At 42.7% G+C, this 18493-nt stretch overlaps 1 protein-coding gene across 1 annotated transcript in view; it reads right to left on the bottom strand.

The window, feature by feature from the left end:
* The window catches only part of GNA14 (G protein subunit alpha 14), a 90288-nt gene extending 79050 nt beyond the window's left edge, over positions 1 to 11238 (bottom strand). The window contains exon 1 of the mRNA XM_047097508.1: positions 11083 to 11238. Within this exon, the coding sequence (XP_046953464.1) occupies positions 11083 to 11229 (147 nt within the window). The 5' untranslated portion in view covers positions 11230 to 11238. The remainder of the gene's footprint in view (positions 1 to 11082) is intronic.
* Positions 11239 to 18493: the final 7255 nt, after the last annotated feature.

The following is an 18493-nucleotide window of genomic DNA, read 5'->3' on the forward strand; positions in this document are numbered from 1 at the left end:
ACAGGGGAAAAGATGCCCAACATCACTAACCATCAAGGGAAATGCAAATCAAAACCAAGATTTCAGAATAGCTAAAATTAAACACACACACACACACACACACACACACACACACACACACACGAAATAACAAGTGTTGTTGAGGATGTAGAGAAAAAGGAACATTTATGTATTGTTGGTGAAGATGCAGATTAGCACAGCCACTGCGAAAAACAGGATGGAGATTCCTCAAAAAATTAAAAATAGAACTATCATATGATCTAGTAATTCCACTACTGGGTAGTTACCTAAAGAAAATAAAACACTGATTTGAAAGGATACATGCACCCCTATGTTTATTGCAGCGTTATTTATAAGAGCCAAGATAGGGAAGCAACCCGAGTGTCCACTAATAGATGAATGTGTAAGATGTGTGCACGTGCGCGCGCGCACACACACACACACCCAAGAATATTACTCAGCCATTAAAAAGAATCAATGTTGCCATTTGCAACAACATGGACAACCTACAGGGTATGTTAAATGAAATAAGTCATTCAGCAAAAGACAAATACCTTATGATTTTTCTCTTATGTGGAATTTAACAAAATAAATGAACAAAGAAAAACAGACTCAAACACAGAGAATAAACTGGTGGTTGCCAGAGGAGAGGTGGCGGGGGTGGGGCAGGGATGGGTGAAATAAAGGGGATTAAAAATACATACATTTCCCTTTTTTAAAATTTATTTATTTTGAGAGAGACAGAGACAGTGTGTGCAGGGGAAGGGGAGAGAAAGAGGGAAACGGAGAGAATCCCAAGCAGGATTCCATATCTTGGCTCTTGTAAATAATGCTGCAATAAACATAGGGGTGCATGTATCCTTTCAAATCAGTGTTACATCTTCTTTGGGTAAATACCCAGTAGTGGAATTACTGGATCATATGGTAATTCTATTTTTAACTTTTTGAGGAATCTCCATACTGTTTTTCACAGTGGCTGCACTAATCTGCATCTCTAGAGCACTGTCAGCACAGAGCCAGACACAGGGCTTGCACTCATGAAATTGTGAGATCGTGATCTGAACCCAAATCAAGAGTATGATGCTTAACCAACTCCCGTTTACCTTGATGAGCACTGAGTAATGTACAGAAACATACTGTATACCTGAAACTAATATAACACTGAATGTTAATTATACCTCAAAAATAATTACACTTTGATGTAGAGTCTCATTAACCAGGAAGTTAGTAATAAGAGTAAGAATAAAAGAAATAAGAATAAAAGTTTTTTTTTTTTTAATTTTGGTGAAACAAGTAACATGTTGAAGACATAGCAGAATAGGATTTTTTGCTTTTGAAGGTAGGTTACCCATATATTTTGTATTATCAGTAGGAGCCAACATTGCCCTCAGCTGAGGAAAAAAAGAAAAACACAGCTTTGGTGATGTGCCCAAAGCTATTAAGGATGTAAATGACAGGCAGGGCAGGAATTCAACTTTATGTCAGCTATTGTCTCATTCCAGTACACCAAGAGCTAACCTGACCTTGGAAAGAAAGACTTTTTTGTTTGGGGTAATTATTAACATTGTTAGGACTCTACACCCCAACTACTCCAAATCATAACGATCACGGTGATAATAAACCCTCAAGTGGAGCCTCCCCACAACTCAACAGGGAAGACTCAACAGGAAAGGCATTCCATGTCAACACAAAGCACAGATACAAAGGGACAGGGCAGAAGTTCTGGTCCCTGGGGCAAAGGGGGAGCCACTGCCCAACCACAATGGTCTCCCACACATACCATCATTCAGCCAGTATAAAAGGAAGGGAGGAAACTCAGAGGCACTTAAAATATAATCAGCATCATTCTTATCATCTTCAACCTTTTTGCAACTAAAGCCACCTCAATTATTTGAGTGATTTAAAAAACTCGAAGTTGGTTTCTCTAGTTTTTTTTTTAAGTCTTCTAACCTTAATAAATTATACACTCACACAAAAAAGCAAACAATTTCCTAACTAGACCCTGTACATGGCCAAGTTAAACGCACCACATATTTACTTCTAATCAAAGTGCCCAAATATTTTAGGATTTGATTTAGGCAAAACACAAAGTAATAGTAATGGCATGAAGCTATCTTACATTACTCTAGATCATTTTTAACTAAACCCAACAGAGTTTTAGGTGTCAAAAATCAAGAGCAAGTACATGATACGCAATGTCTCAAAGCTGCCTCAAAACTTCTGAGCTTCCAAAAAGAAGTGTCAATGAAAAAAAGAAAGGCAACTCTTCTGGCTTCCAAGGAACATGGTTTTTACTTAAAAAAAAATTTTTTTTAATGTCAATGAAAAAAAGAAAGGCAACTCTTCTGGCTTCCAAGGAACATGGTTTTTACTTTAAAAAAATTTTTTTTAATGTTTATTTATTTTTGAGACAGAGAGAGACAAAGCATGAATGGGGGAGGGGCAGAGAGAGAGAGAGGGAGACACAGAATCGGAAGCAGGCTCCAGGCTCTGAGCCATCAGCCCAGAGCCTGACGCGGGGCTCGAACTCACGGACCGCGAGATCGTGACCTGGCTGAAGTCGGACACTTAACCGACTGCGCCACCCAGGCGCCCCTGGTGGTTTTTACTTTAAAGGTATGTTTATTGCTAAACACAGCTATGCACCTGCAGGCGCACCTGCAGGCACACGTGCGCACACACACACACAAAACCTTTTAGCAATTTGTTTCTGTTGGATTCATTACTGTATACTGTTTGAGGCCCCCTCCCCTCAACAAAAACTTTTAATAAAGAGAAGCAGCTTTCTAGAATGTTTTGCCTCGGATAATATGCAGAGTTTATTAACCAGTTAATAAGAAAATCTACGTCTAAATTCAAAAATACCAGATGAACATGCCTCCCCTGGCAGGACTCCAATAAAAAACCTTGGGCGGTGGGAATATATGCCTTGGCACATGTTTATGGCATTCATTCATCAGTAGGGTAACTGGGCATTCAGAGAAGGCAGGTCTGAGGGCACCACCATCACACCAGTCACCCCTACCATCAGAAAATGTGGATGTAGCATCACTGAAGATCATTCTAGATTTTATTAAAGAGTTTGATCATGAGGGTGTTTCACACGTTCCCCTTTATATTTTAGAATGACAACAAAGTTGGATGCAACTCAAAAGACTCCAGGAAAATGTTTCACATATGTCGGATGGATGACGTTCGAATCGACTGATGATCACATTCGTTTTGGGGATTGTAACTTTGTTGACATTTACCCTTTCCACGAGATTTTAAGAAGCATTGCATGGGATGTGGTAGATTCACATCTTGCCTTGAGGTGGGGGAAGGAATGATTATTTCAATGGTCAAATCAATCTCATCACTCCTCCTTGGCTCCAAACATTCCTCATCTTCCAATCCAGGCTGAATGGGTAGTTGTGGGGTGGGCGGGGGGGGGGGGGGGGTGTTGTGGTGGAGGGGGTGAGGGGAGGGTGGTCCCCTTGATGGTGATGAAGGAGAAACCCAGTTCTTACTCCATCTTATTCTTTCTTTTCCAAACTCTTAACATTTCAAGTTCTGATGATAGCAATTTTCACACTCAAGTCAACATTGATTAATCAGGGAACTATTGGCATAAATGGAAAAACTCCAGCCCAGGATTTTGGTGGAGAGTTTCTTGTTGTTGTTGTGACACTAGCTAGAACTCCAAGTTCTTAGTAAGAAGAAAAATGTACCACACGATTTTTAATATCCAATGGACAAAGAAAGAAAGAGGCTGAATTTCACATTTGCCAGAGAACCAGCAACCCTGGGCTGCAGCCAAAATCTGAACATAGGCCTCCCTGTTCCCAGAAGCTCATGCAGAAGCTGACTTTTCAAACTGGATGAGGAAGTGGGACTGAAAAATGTATTTAAACAGATGTTTTAAAAATTAGAAATTAAGAGGGTCTTAAAATACTTCAAGCTCTGAGAAACTCTTCTATAAAAAAAGTGACATAAATTTACCATTTTCATTTGACTGTGCCTGACTTCCTCACATGAGTCTTTAATAGATCCTTCTGGAACTTCATCCCTTTGCCTTCTGAGAATAAAGTTAAGCTGGAAGAGTTATATACAAAATGTAATGTCCTGTGACCCTGACCCATAAATACTACACTTCACTGCTTTAATGTGAAGTTGGATTTTTTTTTATTTATTCAGAGAGAGGGAGAGCGCATGCAAGAGCATGCATGTGAGTGGGGGAGGGACAGAGAGAGAGCTAAGAGAAAGAATCCCAAGCAGGCTCCATGCTGTCAGAGCAGAGCCCGATGTGGGGCTCGATCCCATGAACTGTCAGATCATGACCTGAGCTGAAAGCAAGAGTTGGATGCTCAACCAACTGAGCCACCCAGGCGTCCCTGAAGCAGGATATTTGATATTTCAGTTGTATACCTGGTGAATTACCATGTCAATAAATACAAGTATCTTATTAATGATGAGTAAAAAGATTTAACCACTTAATTTCCTAGTGTAATACCTCCACTTACAACATTGCAAGGTATTTTTTACTACAAATGGCATCTATACCTTGGGCATAGTACCAACCTAACCATCATGCCTGATTCTTTATTGATCAAAAAAGAAATGATCATTTCTTTGTAATAACAGGAAACAGAGGATAAGAAAGCACTGGTGACAGAACCTCCGGAGATTAAGATACAGCTCCTTCTTCTCACCCCTGGAAGATCCCAGTATGAGGTAGTGCTAGGCCCCTTCAAAATTCAAAGCAAACAAACACAAAGCCTGCCCTGAAATAAAATATGTCACCCGGAGATGCCACCATCACAAAACTCATCAAGGCAGCCCAGCTCAGCTGAACAAAACAAACATCCTCAGGGCTGGCCATTCGATTTACCTTTGGGTAGAGATTAATTGGGTCATTCCATGGAATAGATTACCAGAATTCTCCCTCCCCATTCTGGAAAGGTTGATAGGAAACCAGAACCCAGAATGAACACCTCAAATAATGTTAAGGTACTTATAGGAGCGGTTCTCAATTGTGGCTGCCTAATCAGAAGCACTGGGGAAGGTTCTAAAAGTCCATCTAGGGGTGCCTGGGTGGCTCAGTTGGTTGGGTGTTCGACCTCAGCACAGGTCATGATCTCACAGCTCATGAGTTCAAGCCCTGCGTAGGGCTTTGCGCTGACAGCTCAGAGTTGGAGCCTCCTTCAGATTCTGTGTCTCCCTTTCTCTCTGCCCCTCCCCCACTCACATTCTCTCTCTCTCCCTCAAGAATAAACATTAAAAAAATTTTTTTTAAGTTGCCACATTCCAAGAACACTCAGTTCTGACTCTCTGGGGGTGGTACCCCAGCAGCAACCCCCTCCCCCCAAGGGGATTCCAGTGTACAGCCAAGACTGAGAAAGACTGTTTCCAACATCCTGAGAAACCTAGAAGTCAGGAGAGGGGGATGTGGATGCCCAGACTCAAGACACTGCAAGGAACCAGTGACAAAGTCATCCTGCTACCCAAATGCAGGACCCGCAGGCCTTCAAACCAAACTAGCAGAGGTCTTGTCAGGAAATTCAACACCCCTCCCCTGCTCCCAGTTCTGCCATTCAGCTGTGGTTGACAGGATGGGCCAAGCCCATCTTCTCAGCTGAACCTTGGAATTCAGCAAAAGTAACCGATGGAACAGTAAGATGCTTTTTGAAGGGAATTTCAGACCTTAATTAGGTTCTCAGAGTAGATGGCAGGCAAAACAGACCTCTTGTTGCTTAATTATTAACTCTCCTTTTCAAGATGTTGTTTTTGTTTTGTGATGAGCCCTTGCAATTATCTGTGCATAATGACATGCAAATACGAGGTGACCCCAGTGTTGTGATGAACTCCCATAAGCAGGAAGGCAGGGTAGAAGCGGGAGTCAGCTGCCGAAGATCCTGAAGACCTTACTCTTTTCTCCAGGGATCAGTGACTATAGAGCAAAAAGGTTTTTGAGAAGCCAGGCAGAGTTCTCCTTTCCCCTTGGGAAACGCTAAATCTGTGTCATCCATGCAGATTCTGCAGAACCTTTAGAAGGATAAAAAGCAATGCATTTCTTCACTGCAGGACAGGCCTAGAATGAGAATGTCCCAAGTTGGACACACTACAAACAGCAAAAAAAAAAAAAAATATGAAGCTCTTCGGACTTCAGTGAAATCATCACTAGTAAACATGAATTAGAAGCAGACTCCAATTTGGGAGCCCTGCCATTGAGCAGTGTTTATTCAAGAAGCCATAAATTCTACTCTGGGCTCATATGACAGTCCTGAGAGACATTCATGAAAGTTAAGGCTTACCAACACAGTGAGCAAACACCTGTGCATCATTTCTTTAAAAAAATAAAAGGTGAGGTATAAGAAAATAATCTTCCAGGCTATGTATCTTTTTTTTTTTTTTACATGTATTCATTATTGAGAGAGAGAGAGAGACAGAGCATGAGCAGGGGAGGGGCAGAGAGGGAGGGAGACACAGAATCCGAAGCAGGCTCCAGGCTCGTAGCGGTCAGCATAGAGCCTGACGTGGGGCTTGAACCTACGAACCGTGAGATCATGATGTGAGCTGAAGTTGGCCGCTTAACCGACTGAACCACTCAGGCACCCCCAGGCTACATATCTTAATTGAAAAGCCATGTTGGCTAAAAACCAAAAGCTCAACTGAATTTCTGATAAATTTCCTTTCCTAAGGAGCCTATCAAATAAATAAGCAAAGATTTTTAACAACCTGGCTGAGCAATAAAATCACTAACATTTAACATAAGACCCTCTAAAATCAGTTACTTCTCTTCTACATTTAAGAAAGTGCTTCCACCTCTGAAAAAAAACCAAGAAAATGTAATTAAATAGTCCATAATAAGAAGTGAGGAAAGGAGTGCATGTTTGTAAAACTAAAAGTTACTGAAGGTTTTATTCATCTCCCTCCTAATTCTTTGTTTCAAGTGACACAGTGCTTGGTAGAGAAAACGTGTACCGTGCTTTAAGTTTTATTTAGAGACAGCGACAGTGAGAGTGGGGGAGGGGTAGAGAGAGAGGCAAACAGAGAATCCCAAGCTGGCTCTGAACCACAAGCATTCCAGAGCCGGATGCGGGCCTGGAAACCACGAAACTGTGAAATCATGACCTGAGCTGAAGTCAGATGCTTAATTGACTGAGCCACCCAGGTGACCCCATGCTTCTTTAAGTTATTTAATACTATGAACACTCATCATTTTATCATTTTGTGATCTGAGGATGGTACTTTGTTACAGTTTCTCATTTGGAATCAGGATTAGCCCACAGAAAAAAATTATCTGAAAAACAATGAAGGGATGAAAATGACCTAAACAAATAGAAGAAATAATGAGTCCACTTTGGTTTTTGACACTGCCCCAATAATATTTCTGTAATGTATTTCTGTAGTGCCATTTCATTTGTAAAGCACTTCTTTTTGCTCATGTTGGCTTACGATGTAGAAACAGCATGTGTTGTCCACATTTAACATTTGGGGAAGTGCAAAACCAGGGAGGTTATATGGCTTCCCCTAAGACTGGGTGTGGAGAACCACAGAGTGTGGATGAAATCCACTTGTGGCCTGTTTTTGTATGGCCCATGGGTTAAGAATAGCATTTACATTTTGCAAATAGAGCTTCCAATGAGTCTACTCATTTGTTGACACCTCTCCTATGGGTGATTTTGCACAACAGCGGAGCAGGAAAGAGACTATATAGCCCTGAAAGCCAAAAATATTTACTTTCTGGCCCTTTACAGAAAGACTGCTGACTTCTGCCCCAGACCCACAGGGGAGCCATGAATAGAGCCCAGATTTTTGGGAACGAACCACCAGTGTTGTTTCTACTCAATCTTATGCCTCTTTGTAAAGCCTGTGATTCATCCCAGGCATTTGTTTGAGGGATAAGAGGAAGTTTATGAAGTATAAATGTAGGTACTTGAAATAGAAAGAAGGCATTGAGAAGGGAGCCAGATGCAGCAAATGAAAAGGAGATAGGAGAGGAATTTGGCCCCAGCATAGACCACATCCAGAGCCTCACCTCATTTAGAGGATTTAAATGATGAGATTTGAAACCTTTTCAGTTGAGGTTGCGATTAGATTCAATATTTTAAGTTCATGCTGGAATGGGTTCACTTTGGAGGGTATTGGAACAGGACGAATATATTTTGCATATGGGACTAACATGAATGGGGGGTGGGGCGCAGAGGGCAGACTGTACTGGGTTGAATAATATCCCCTTGAAATTCATGCAAATCCCAAACTTCTCAGAAAGCAACTTTATTCGGAAATCTTTGTAGGTGTAATCAAGTTCTGATCCTACTTGGGATGAGGATGGGCCCTAATCCAATGACTGGTGTCCTTAGAAGAAAAGGGAAATTTGGGGGCGCCTGGGTGGCACAGTCGGTTAAGCGTCCGACTTCAGCCAGGTCACGATCTCACGGTCCGTGGGTTCGAGCCCCGCATCGGGCTCTGGGCTGATGGCCCAGAGCCTGGAGCCTGTTTCTGATTCTGTGTCTCCCTCTCTCTCTGCCCCTCCCCCGTTCATGCTCTGTCTCACTCTGTCCCAAAAATAAATAAAAAAAAAAAACGTTGAAAAAAAAAATTAAAAAAAAAAAAGAAAAGGGAAATTTGGACACAAAAAGGAGAACGCCATGAGAACAGATTCACACAGGGGAGAACCCTGTGTGAGGACAGGCAGGGACTGTAATGCCATGTTTACAAGCCCAAAGGGTTCCGAGGATATCCAGCACCGCCCAAAGCTAGGAGAGAAGCCTGAAACAAATGTTTCCTCAGAGCCTCCAGGTGGAACCAGTCAATGACGACTTCAGACTTGTAGCCTCCAGAACCAGGAGAGAATGTATTTCTGTTTTAAGTCACCCTGTTTGAGGTACTTTGTTACAGCAGCCCTGGGAACCTAATGCAGATTAGTGGTCAAGTGGACACAGCCTTATGAAGAAGAATTAAGACCAAGAGAGAAAGAGGAAGTGGTCGAATGCCAAACCCCATAAAAATGTTTTTGCTTAAAACATAAACCCTTAGTACTTCTGGAAGACCTTGAGGGAAAACGACACAAAACCAAAACCCAGAGACGCTGATTTTCAACCTGATTGGGTTTTAAAAACACATGTCGCCAAGGTAAATAGAATGAACTTACACTTGAGCTTTTCCTTCCCAGCAGACCTGTTTACAAGTCCATCCCTTAAATTCCAGGCTTCCCCCCATCACCCCACGATGAACGAGAAACAAAATGCATTTTCCAACAAAGGCAAATGGATTAACTAAAATCTTCACAAGGATGTTCCTGACATACTTCTTTTTTGAAATAATCCTAAATTTCCACAGGTGGCCTCATTTTCCAAATCCCTGGTACAGTGGATCCTTGAACGGCATCAGAGTTGGGACATCTACCCCTAAACAGTCAAAAACGTGCATATAACTTTTGACTTCCCCAAAACTTAACTACTAACAGACTGCTATTGACCAGAAGCCTTACTGATAACATAAGCAGTTGATGAACACATATTTTGTAGGTTAGATGTGTTATACTCTGTATTCTTACAGGAAAGAAGCTAGAGGAAATGTGAGGAAAATCATAGGAGAAAATACATTTATAGTACTGTACTGTATTTATTGAAAATATCTCCATGTATACGGACTTGCACTGTTTAAACCTGTGTTGTTCAAGGGTCAACTGGATAAGTGATTAAAAAATAATTCTACACTTTCAATCAGATACAAAACCAGTGTATCATGGAATCATCACAGTCACCTCTAGAAGCTTCCAATGGCTCAGTGTGTAACCTCTTACACTGCTTGGCACCAGATACACTAAAGGCTAATTCTCCACCCCACCCCCACATACACACATTTTTCAGCACAACGTTCTTGAAGGTTGAAGCAAGATCCATTCCTTCATTTCTTCAAAAGTGCAAGGAAATGGTGGTAAAGACGTGAGGTTGCAGACATCATGTAAAGTCAAGTCAAAACTTGGGTGCATGCTATGTTCCTATGTAACTTGGTCACTGAGTGATAAAAATTTAGATTGATTGCTCTGAAACTCTTCATATATCATGTATAAAATATACATGAATGTAGGTGCTACAAGTTTGTGATAAAGTTGTTGTTGGGGTACATCCTAAAGCCTATGCAATGCTGGCATTGTAGCAGCTACATTCTTTTTAGTAGACCCACAAAAGACTCATCTTAGAATATTCCTTTATCATGTCATGTTGTATCTTGGTATTAATTATTTTATTTATTTCATTTCATTTCATTTAAGGAGGCTTCATACCCAGTATGGAGCCCAACCTGGGCCTTGAAATCATGACCTTAGATCAAGACCTGAACTGAGATCAAGAGTTGGACGCTTAACCGCCCGAGCCACCTTGGCGTCTCCCTCAGTATCAATTATTTTAAATAAACTATTTCCTCTCTATTTTCTTAATGAACTCAGATATAGTATTTGGCAATAGATTTGCATTCCAATATACTATATACAATTTTATTTGCCTTGTCCTTCCACATTCCTGGTTATCTTATTTTCCTATGACTTTAAACATAATTATATCTTAAATAACCAGTGGTGATAGCAAAAGTAAAGCCAGCTTGAAACTAGTACTTTATGAGAGCCCACTGCTAGTTGGGACGTAAGTATCACTCTCCTCAACCATTACCTAGCTCCTAAAATAAAGAAAGAAAACCCACCAATTGCTCTGAGTGGTCTGCAGGTCATTTATGACCCTACTTCCCATGACTGGGAATTCTGGGAAAGTTGGCCATTGTAAGCCCACGATCTCCACTGTGCCAATGAAGAAATTAATGGGTTACCTTTTCTCAGCACCTGAAAAAAGCAATGTTAATGCCCACATTTCTGAATCCCAGCGCACTGGGGAGCACCACAGTACCCCCATGAGAGAACCCCTGCAGAAGACAAGACTACAGAGCTAAGTTCATCACACTCCTCTGGAGTTTGGGCCCCAGATCTTCTTTGGCCTCTGAAACCAAAGCACTCTGTAAATCTTTTTGTCAAAAGATGTACATGCTCTCTAGAGAAGGAACGCATGCCTCCACAAATAGGGCCAACACCCCTGTGGCGCTTACCTTATTCTGCTCACACACGTACTGTATCCTCAGGGTGTCCATGGCTCTGATCATGGATTGCATGGCGGTGAATATGTTTTGGTAAACTAACTTCGTGAACCCCTTCCTGTCTTCATCGCTGTAGCCAGACCCATGGATGATTCTCATTTGCTTGATAAAGGTGCTTTTGCCACTTTCACCAGTTCCTGGTAAGACAACACAAGGGGAGAATGCAGTCAGCAGTCTTCAAAAGGAACACGCTAGGAAAGAGGGGACCTCCTGGCTGTGTTGGTCTGTATCGTGATGAACAGGGTTGATTGGGTCAACTTGGAAGGGGTCTGACAGTATCCTGACAGTAATATGGCGTCAGTATCCTGACCCTAGGCAGAGGAGTCCCTATTCTGTACCCTGTGCTCCCACTCCTTCTCTCCCTCCCTCTCTCTCACACGTGCGCGCGCGCGCGCACACACACACACACACACACACACACACACACACACAAGGGTACATGAGTGTCTCTGTTCCTTGGAGTAATTCTAACCATCAGCTCTCATAACCAGCACTGTTTAGGCCCCAGGAAACTGCTCCCCTACATCCCTTTTCCTAAGTTCCTTCTGATAACTGGCAACTGCGTCTGAAAGCCCCAAACGTCTAAGGGTTTCACTACCGCTAATATAGCAGCAGTGGTGATGGAGGCTGCATCAGTGCGCGGGGAGGACCTCCGCAACAGGATCAAAGTCTTATTCACTCGTCAGTTCCTGCCTTTCAGATACGTGAGCACAAGTGATCCTTGCACAATCCAGCACCATCCCCGGTGGTGCCAAGTGACTGTATTCTGGCTCCTCCTCCTATTCCAACTTGTAGTTCAGGGGCTCCTCCAAACTCATAACACCTGCATGTGGCAGCAGAGGAACAGTTTACAGGATCAAACCATTCCTGCTGCTCTGAGATGTCCAGGCATAACATGTGGGACATAAGATGCCAGGACTCCACATTTTAAAAAAATTTTAAGTTTATTTATTTCAGAGAGAGAAAGTGTAAGTGTGAGGGGCAGAGAGAGGAGGGAGAGAGAGAGAATCCCAAGTAGGCTCTACACTGTGCATGGAGAGCCTGATGTGAGGCTTGAACTCACAAATTTTGAGATCATGACCAGAGCTGAAGTAGGACGATTAACCAACTCAGCCACCCAGGCACCTCAACCAGGACTCCACATTAACATTAGATTGAGATAATGCTTCACAAGACAATGATAGTTACAGTGTAAGTGATAAAGATGGATATGATGCAATGAAAATATTTTCTAACATTTTCTGTGATAATTTATTGTACCTGAAACTAATATAATGTTACATGTCAATTATAGCTTAAAAAAAAGATAATTTATTGTAGGAGATCCCATTACCATGTTTGGAACAAGTCATGTTATATTATACTCATGATTCATTTTCAAATCTCAGTATTGTTTTAAGAATTTTGTAACAATTCATGTCAATATGCCCCCAGCAGGGCAAAGTTTCTTCAAATTGAAGATTTATGAGAAGCTATCTCAGAACTAAAATGATTCAAGCCAAGTTGTAACTTCAAATGGGTGAGTTGTGCTGTACTCAAATTATATTTTAACAAAGCTGTCTGACTCAGTATTTCTGTCAAAAGAGCGCAAATTATATGATAACCTTAATTAAAATATACTGATTTTTCCATAATGGCAGCAAAAAAATTGTGGCGTCGTAAATGATTAATTATAAAATCTTTACTACTCATCCATATCTCATTGGCCCAACAGACTACCAGACAATGCAATTACAGACAAATTCATCCTCTGGAACTTTGCTAACACTTAGTCACATAAAAAACATAGTTGTACACATCTTTTTTGACATTTTAAAGACATGTTTGCCACGGTCAGAGGATAGAACATAGTGATAATAGTTTGTTAGTTTAATTATAACCTGCAACTGTTTGGACTTATGGGATGTGGGTCTCTGTGATGTCTCTGCAAACATCAGGGCAGGGCCTAGCACAAGGGCCCTGAGAAACAGAGTCGCTCAAGTTTTCCACATGGATAGTTGAGATACAACGGTGAACATTTGTTAAGATTTTTCCTTCTAAGAAAACATGTTCCATCAGACTGACCTTTTCAAAACCCAAACCTACTCTTCTACCTCCCCACCCTCACTCAACACTCTCAGTGGCATCCCACTCTGCTCAGGAAGAAAGACAAACTTCCTCACTCTGGCCCATAAGGCTGCGCGGTCTGGCCCCTTGGGTCTTCACCACCCTCTTCGTACAACACACATTCTCTCACCCTCTGCTGACACATTGGTCTTCTTGCTGCCTTGGCTCATGCTCTGCACATTCGTCCTGCTCACCTTGGCTCTTGGCCTGGCCTCCCTAATGAGGTCAAGTTCCCCGACTGTAAGTTCTCCAGGTACCAATCATAGCATGTGCTCCAGCCACACTTGTGCTCATTAATGCCGTTCTCCATTTGACATGTTTTCCCCTACCAGTCTGCACGTTCCATAAGGGGAGACAGGGGCCACCTTCCTTTTAACTCACATCATCTCTCCTTGTGCCTGGTGTTACTGTAGAGGCCACTTTTGGGCGACAGGCTTGAGCAACGGAATGTTGAACAAGGGAAGAGGGCCCACAGTGACCACTAGGCTGAATGGAGACAGACCCACCAGGTGCCCCACCTCAAAATATTCACAAGCCCTAATTGACCAATGGGCTACTTACAACCAGGCTTAGTTACCATAAAAGGGAAAATTCATACATCCCCAGACCTCCTCATCTTCTCCCCTTAGAAACAGCCCCCTCCCACTGCCTCATTGCAGATGGCCTCTCTTCTGCGGTCCTGCCCACCGCTCCCCTGCAATGTATTCAATAAACTGCTATCTCCTTTGTTCTGCCTTGGCTGAATCCTTTCACCGCCCACACCACCGGCTCCCACCTGATCGTCACCCTACATTTGGGAGTCCCCATTCAATAGAGAGAGAGAAATCACAATAATGTCTGACACTTGGCACATACTTAATAGGCTTTTAAACTACTTTTTAAAATTGTGGTAAAATACACATACAGTTCACCACCTTCATTTTTTTAAAATATCAAGTTTATTTATTTTGAGAGAAAGAGAGAGAGTGGAGGAGGGGCAGAGAGAGAGAGAATCCCAAGCACACTCCATGCTGCTAATGCAGCACTCTGACATGGGGCTCAAATTCACAAACCGTGACATCATGACCTGAGCCAAAGTCAAGAGTCAGATGCTTAACCAATTGAGCCACCCAGGCATCCCAGGATTTCCTTCCTTTTATTAATTTTTTTAAATGTGTTTATTTTTTGAGAGAGAGGGAGAGAGACAGAGTGCAAGCAGGGGCGGAGCAGAGAGAGAGGGAGACAGAATCCAAAGCAGGCTCCAGGCTCTGAGCTGTCAGTGCAGAGCCCGACATGGAGCTCGAGCTCACAAACCATGACAGAATGACCTGAGCCGAAGTCGGTCCCTTAACTGACTGAGCCACCCAGGGACCCCAGGATTTCCTTCCTTTTAAAGGCCTGAATAATACAGCAGTATTTGAGTACATGATAGTACTTAAGAGTATACCTAGTCTCGACTACCTGTAGTATCTACAACATGGGGAAAGAGAGGGGATTATCCCCTCTCAACTGCCCAGGGTACTATGTGAGTAGCAGTGCCTTCAACCACTGCAGGCAGCAGCACAACAAGTGGCCATGCAGGAGCCTTGTCCTGATTCTGTGACCCTTTCTGGATTACTCCTCCTTCCCAATAATGGTGACTATTTGAGAAGTCACTGTGTAGCAGCTACTCTAGACAAACAACCCCCTATCTCTCACACAACCACCCTACAAGGTGTGTGTAATCACAGGGCTTTATTCAGTCAGACTAATGACAGACTGTATGGTCAGGGAAGAAAGTCAGGGTCATGACCAAAAGGACTTCGTTAGACTGGTCTAATGAAGACAAATCGGAGGCTCACAGCCACACTGAACTCTGAGCCCCAGCAGGACCACCATCTTGTAGACATACGGTTGGAGCACAAAGAACCTTCAGACAGGTGCATGTTCTCACAGGTAGCCTCACTGCTACCTCACTTCCACTTCCAGAGGCAGAAAGGTGGGTCAGAGATGAGGAAACTGGCTGCAAGTCAGGAAACAAGGCAAGGTGGGTGCCAGTACGGAGCTGGGCCCAGAAGCCAGGCGACAAATGCCTCAGCCTTCAGGTTCACCAAGGATACCACCTCCCCTGAAGGAATTGTTTTCCCCTCCACCCCCTCAACAGTTAGGCCTGTCCCCTAAAGCAATCTAAGCACCTGGAACACCCTAGTGGAGCACATCCCCTAATTGCAGACCTCTTGCTACTTAGTCCCCTAAGGGTAAAGCTTGAGGGTCACTCATTTGGGTGCCAGGCACACTGATTACTAAATAGTTGGCTGTCAAAGGATGGCTAAATAAAGGTATGAAGAGAACAAATGTGAGAAGCCACAGTTTTATTCCATAGGTCTTATATCATGATCACATAAAAATAAGTTATGAATTTTCCAGAGGATTGCAGTGACACCAGCGGCCCCTGAAGCCACCATTTCATGATTACTCCTGGCTGCCCAGATCCCATACAATAACATGAGAACCTGTTGAAAACTCTCTAGTGTCTGAACTTCATCCAAGGTTCCAGATGACACAAGATCTCTGCTCTTACAGAATGCTGGGGTCCCTGAATCTCCTTCTCACTAGGACACTGCCATGCATTCTTCTGTTCCACCCCCACAGGGTTGACCTCTGGTCCAGTGCTACCTTACCCCAAGCAAATACTAATCCTTCTGCATATTATACACCACAAAGCTGATGTGAAAGGAGAGATTACGTAACTATCTCAAGGCAGAAACTGTGATTTTGGCCCTGAGAACAGAAAAATCACTCGAGACTCAGTCCAAACTTCTACCAAGGTAAAGATCTTTTTTAGTTTTACAGGCCATTCACTTACAAGAGGTTAAAGCCAACCTCACCACTAGTCCCAAAGATAGGAACATTTTTTTTTTTTTTTACAAGTCATTGCTTTTTGCTTTGGGACATGGAGCATTTCAAGAAGAAAATGTTAAAAATGATTTTAAAGGTTAATTGAAAAAGAAGATATAAATAGGGGCACCCAGGTGGCTCAGTCAGTTAAGTGTCCAACTTTGGCTCAGGTCACAATCTCACAGTTCATGAGATCGAGCCCCACATCGGGCTCTCTGCTATCAGCAAAGTGTGCTTCAGATCTGATGTACCCCCTGTCTCTTTGCCCCTCCCCAGCTCATGCTGTCTCTCAAAAACAGACATCAAAAAATATTCACAAAAAGAAGACATAAACTCATTTGATGAATACCAATACCTTAAAATATTCTTCAGTTCTATATTGTGGTTATTTGAAGAACAAAAAAACCAAACATGGAACAAAACAGGCTCGGTTAAAGGCAGAAAGAGAGATTGAAAGACACAGTCCACTGGGGGCTGAGTCCAGAGAAGAGTGACTCAGGGTGGGAGGTGCACTGGATCTTATGTAAGGCACCACACAACCCAGTTAGAACCTTCTATCTCTAAAAGGGAAACTGAAAATTATAAAGATTACATAGTTTTTTAAATTTTTGTCCAAGGTCGAAATTTGTCCAAAGTCGCTCAGCTTCCAAGTGCTGGGTCTCGGGTCTAAATTCAGGTCTGTGCTGGTATGTGCACTTCCCATGTTAACACCATGTGCTAGTTTTACACTGAGCGTTTCCCCAAATAAATGGTCGAGTCACACCCTCCAATCTTTTTAAGCAGTCTTCATCTGGTACCGACATTGCGACACTTAGGACTTTATCTTTAATCCTTCAGAGCTCTGCTCTAAATGAGAGGTCTCCAGCAGCAGATGGGGGCAAGAGAGGAGCAAGGTGGGGGGGGGCACTTCTCTCTGCAATGACATCTGTGACCGTGACCAGAGGAACCAACAAACTCAAGCTAAGGATCTGAATTGAGCTTCCTCATCTGTTCTCAGCAGAAACTCGACACCCATACACGGACTACAACTATCTATTCTATGCAAGTAAAGGAAAAAAATCTAAAGGAAATGATTTTTTAAATGAAAGTTACTGGTGACTGGAGGATTAGGTGACTTAGCTTTACATACCCCACCCCCACCCCATCACGCTTTACAATGTGTGATTCGGTCAGGAGCACAGTCTACTCTGCTTTGTTTCTTGTCTCTTTGTGAGGACTTTCTCCCAGGCTCGCCCACAAAATCCACAGATAGTGAAGACAACTTGAGCTCTCACCCTGGGGGCCGCTTTTTGACTCACGGGGAGGGCAAAGCCTTAGGTTAGAAGGTGCATTTTGGTGTCAGGTTACTGAGGGATTCAATCCGAGCAACAGGGGCCAGTCGGGGAGGGGGAGAGGTGGGGGGACAGGGAGTGGACCACAGACTGGCAGGACTTTCACTCCTGGACCCAACTCTGTTAAAACACCAGATGGGCAAAGGAATAAAATTACCATTCCATTTCCAGATTCTGTTCCAAGTATTAATAAAGGAAACGGCTCTTTGTCCCATTTAGTTTTTAGCTCAACGTTTTCATATTTGGGGGGAAAAACCCAACAATGGTTATAAGTACTTTTAAACTTGCATTAAGGTTGAGGTTCTTGCTTATCGTCATCCTCTTGCAACCGTCCTCTGTAATCAAATCGGCAGATAACTTGTCAGGAAAGCACTCTGGCCGGTAACAGATCCCCTGGAGGCCCAGTACCAGTTCTCTGCCCCCTTGCTCCCTGGCTCTGGGCAGGAGACCAAAATGCCTCTCAAGTAAGGCTCACACACTCCCCTGAGTCTCTCACTGTAAAGCTCTGCCTGGGATCTCTGCCTCTCCCCAGCCCCTTAAATAGGAGTCATTTCCTTTCCCAGAATAGCCACTCAATAAGTGGTTAAAAATTGCACACACACACACACAGCTTGCTACTCTAGCATACTTAACATAGACCACAGGCTTCTTGCTTGCTGTGGGTGAGGGGTATACATCTTTGACCTTGCAGGACTACAGGCTGTTTTACACGACTCTTGTCCCTGACATGTACTTAACCACTGTTTCCCAAGACCTTGTCATTTGTATGCCCATCTTGTGATTTTTTTGTTTGCCATACTCATATACCACCTGTATGATTTTAATATTTAGCAAAATTTTTTACTCAAATAAGCTTGTTATGAAAGGAAACATGGATATTATAGGTGAAAAACCAGTATCATTTGCCATGATTAATCTAATTAAATGTATTAAAATAAAGTAAGACTTCAGCAATATTCCAACTAAAAAAAAAAAATCATGTCTACCACCAGTGATCAGGTATCACATTTTGATAAATAACAGACACAAATTACTGCCCTCTTTATGTGAAATTTACCCATTTACTTAAA

This window comes from Lynx rufus, unplaced genomic scaffold (genome assembly GCF_022079265.1).
Source record: "Lynx rufus isolate CCGP_SWC_20201006 ecotype Redwood Valley unplaced genomic scaffold, mLynRuf1.p SCAF_10, whole genome shotgun sequence".
Lineage (NCBI taxonomy): Eukaryota > Metazoa > Chordata > Mammalia > Carnivora > Felidae > Lynx > Lynx rufus.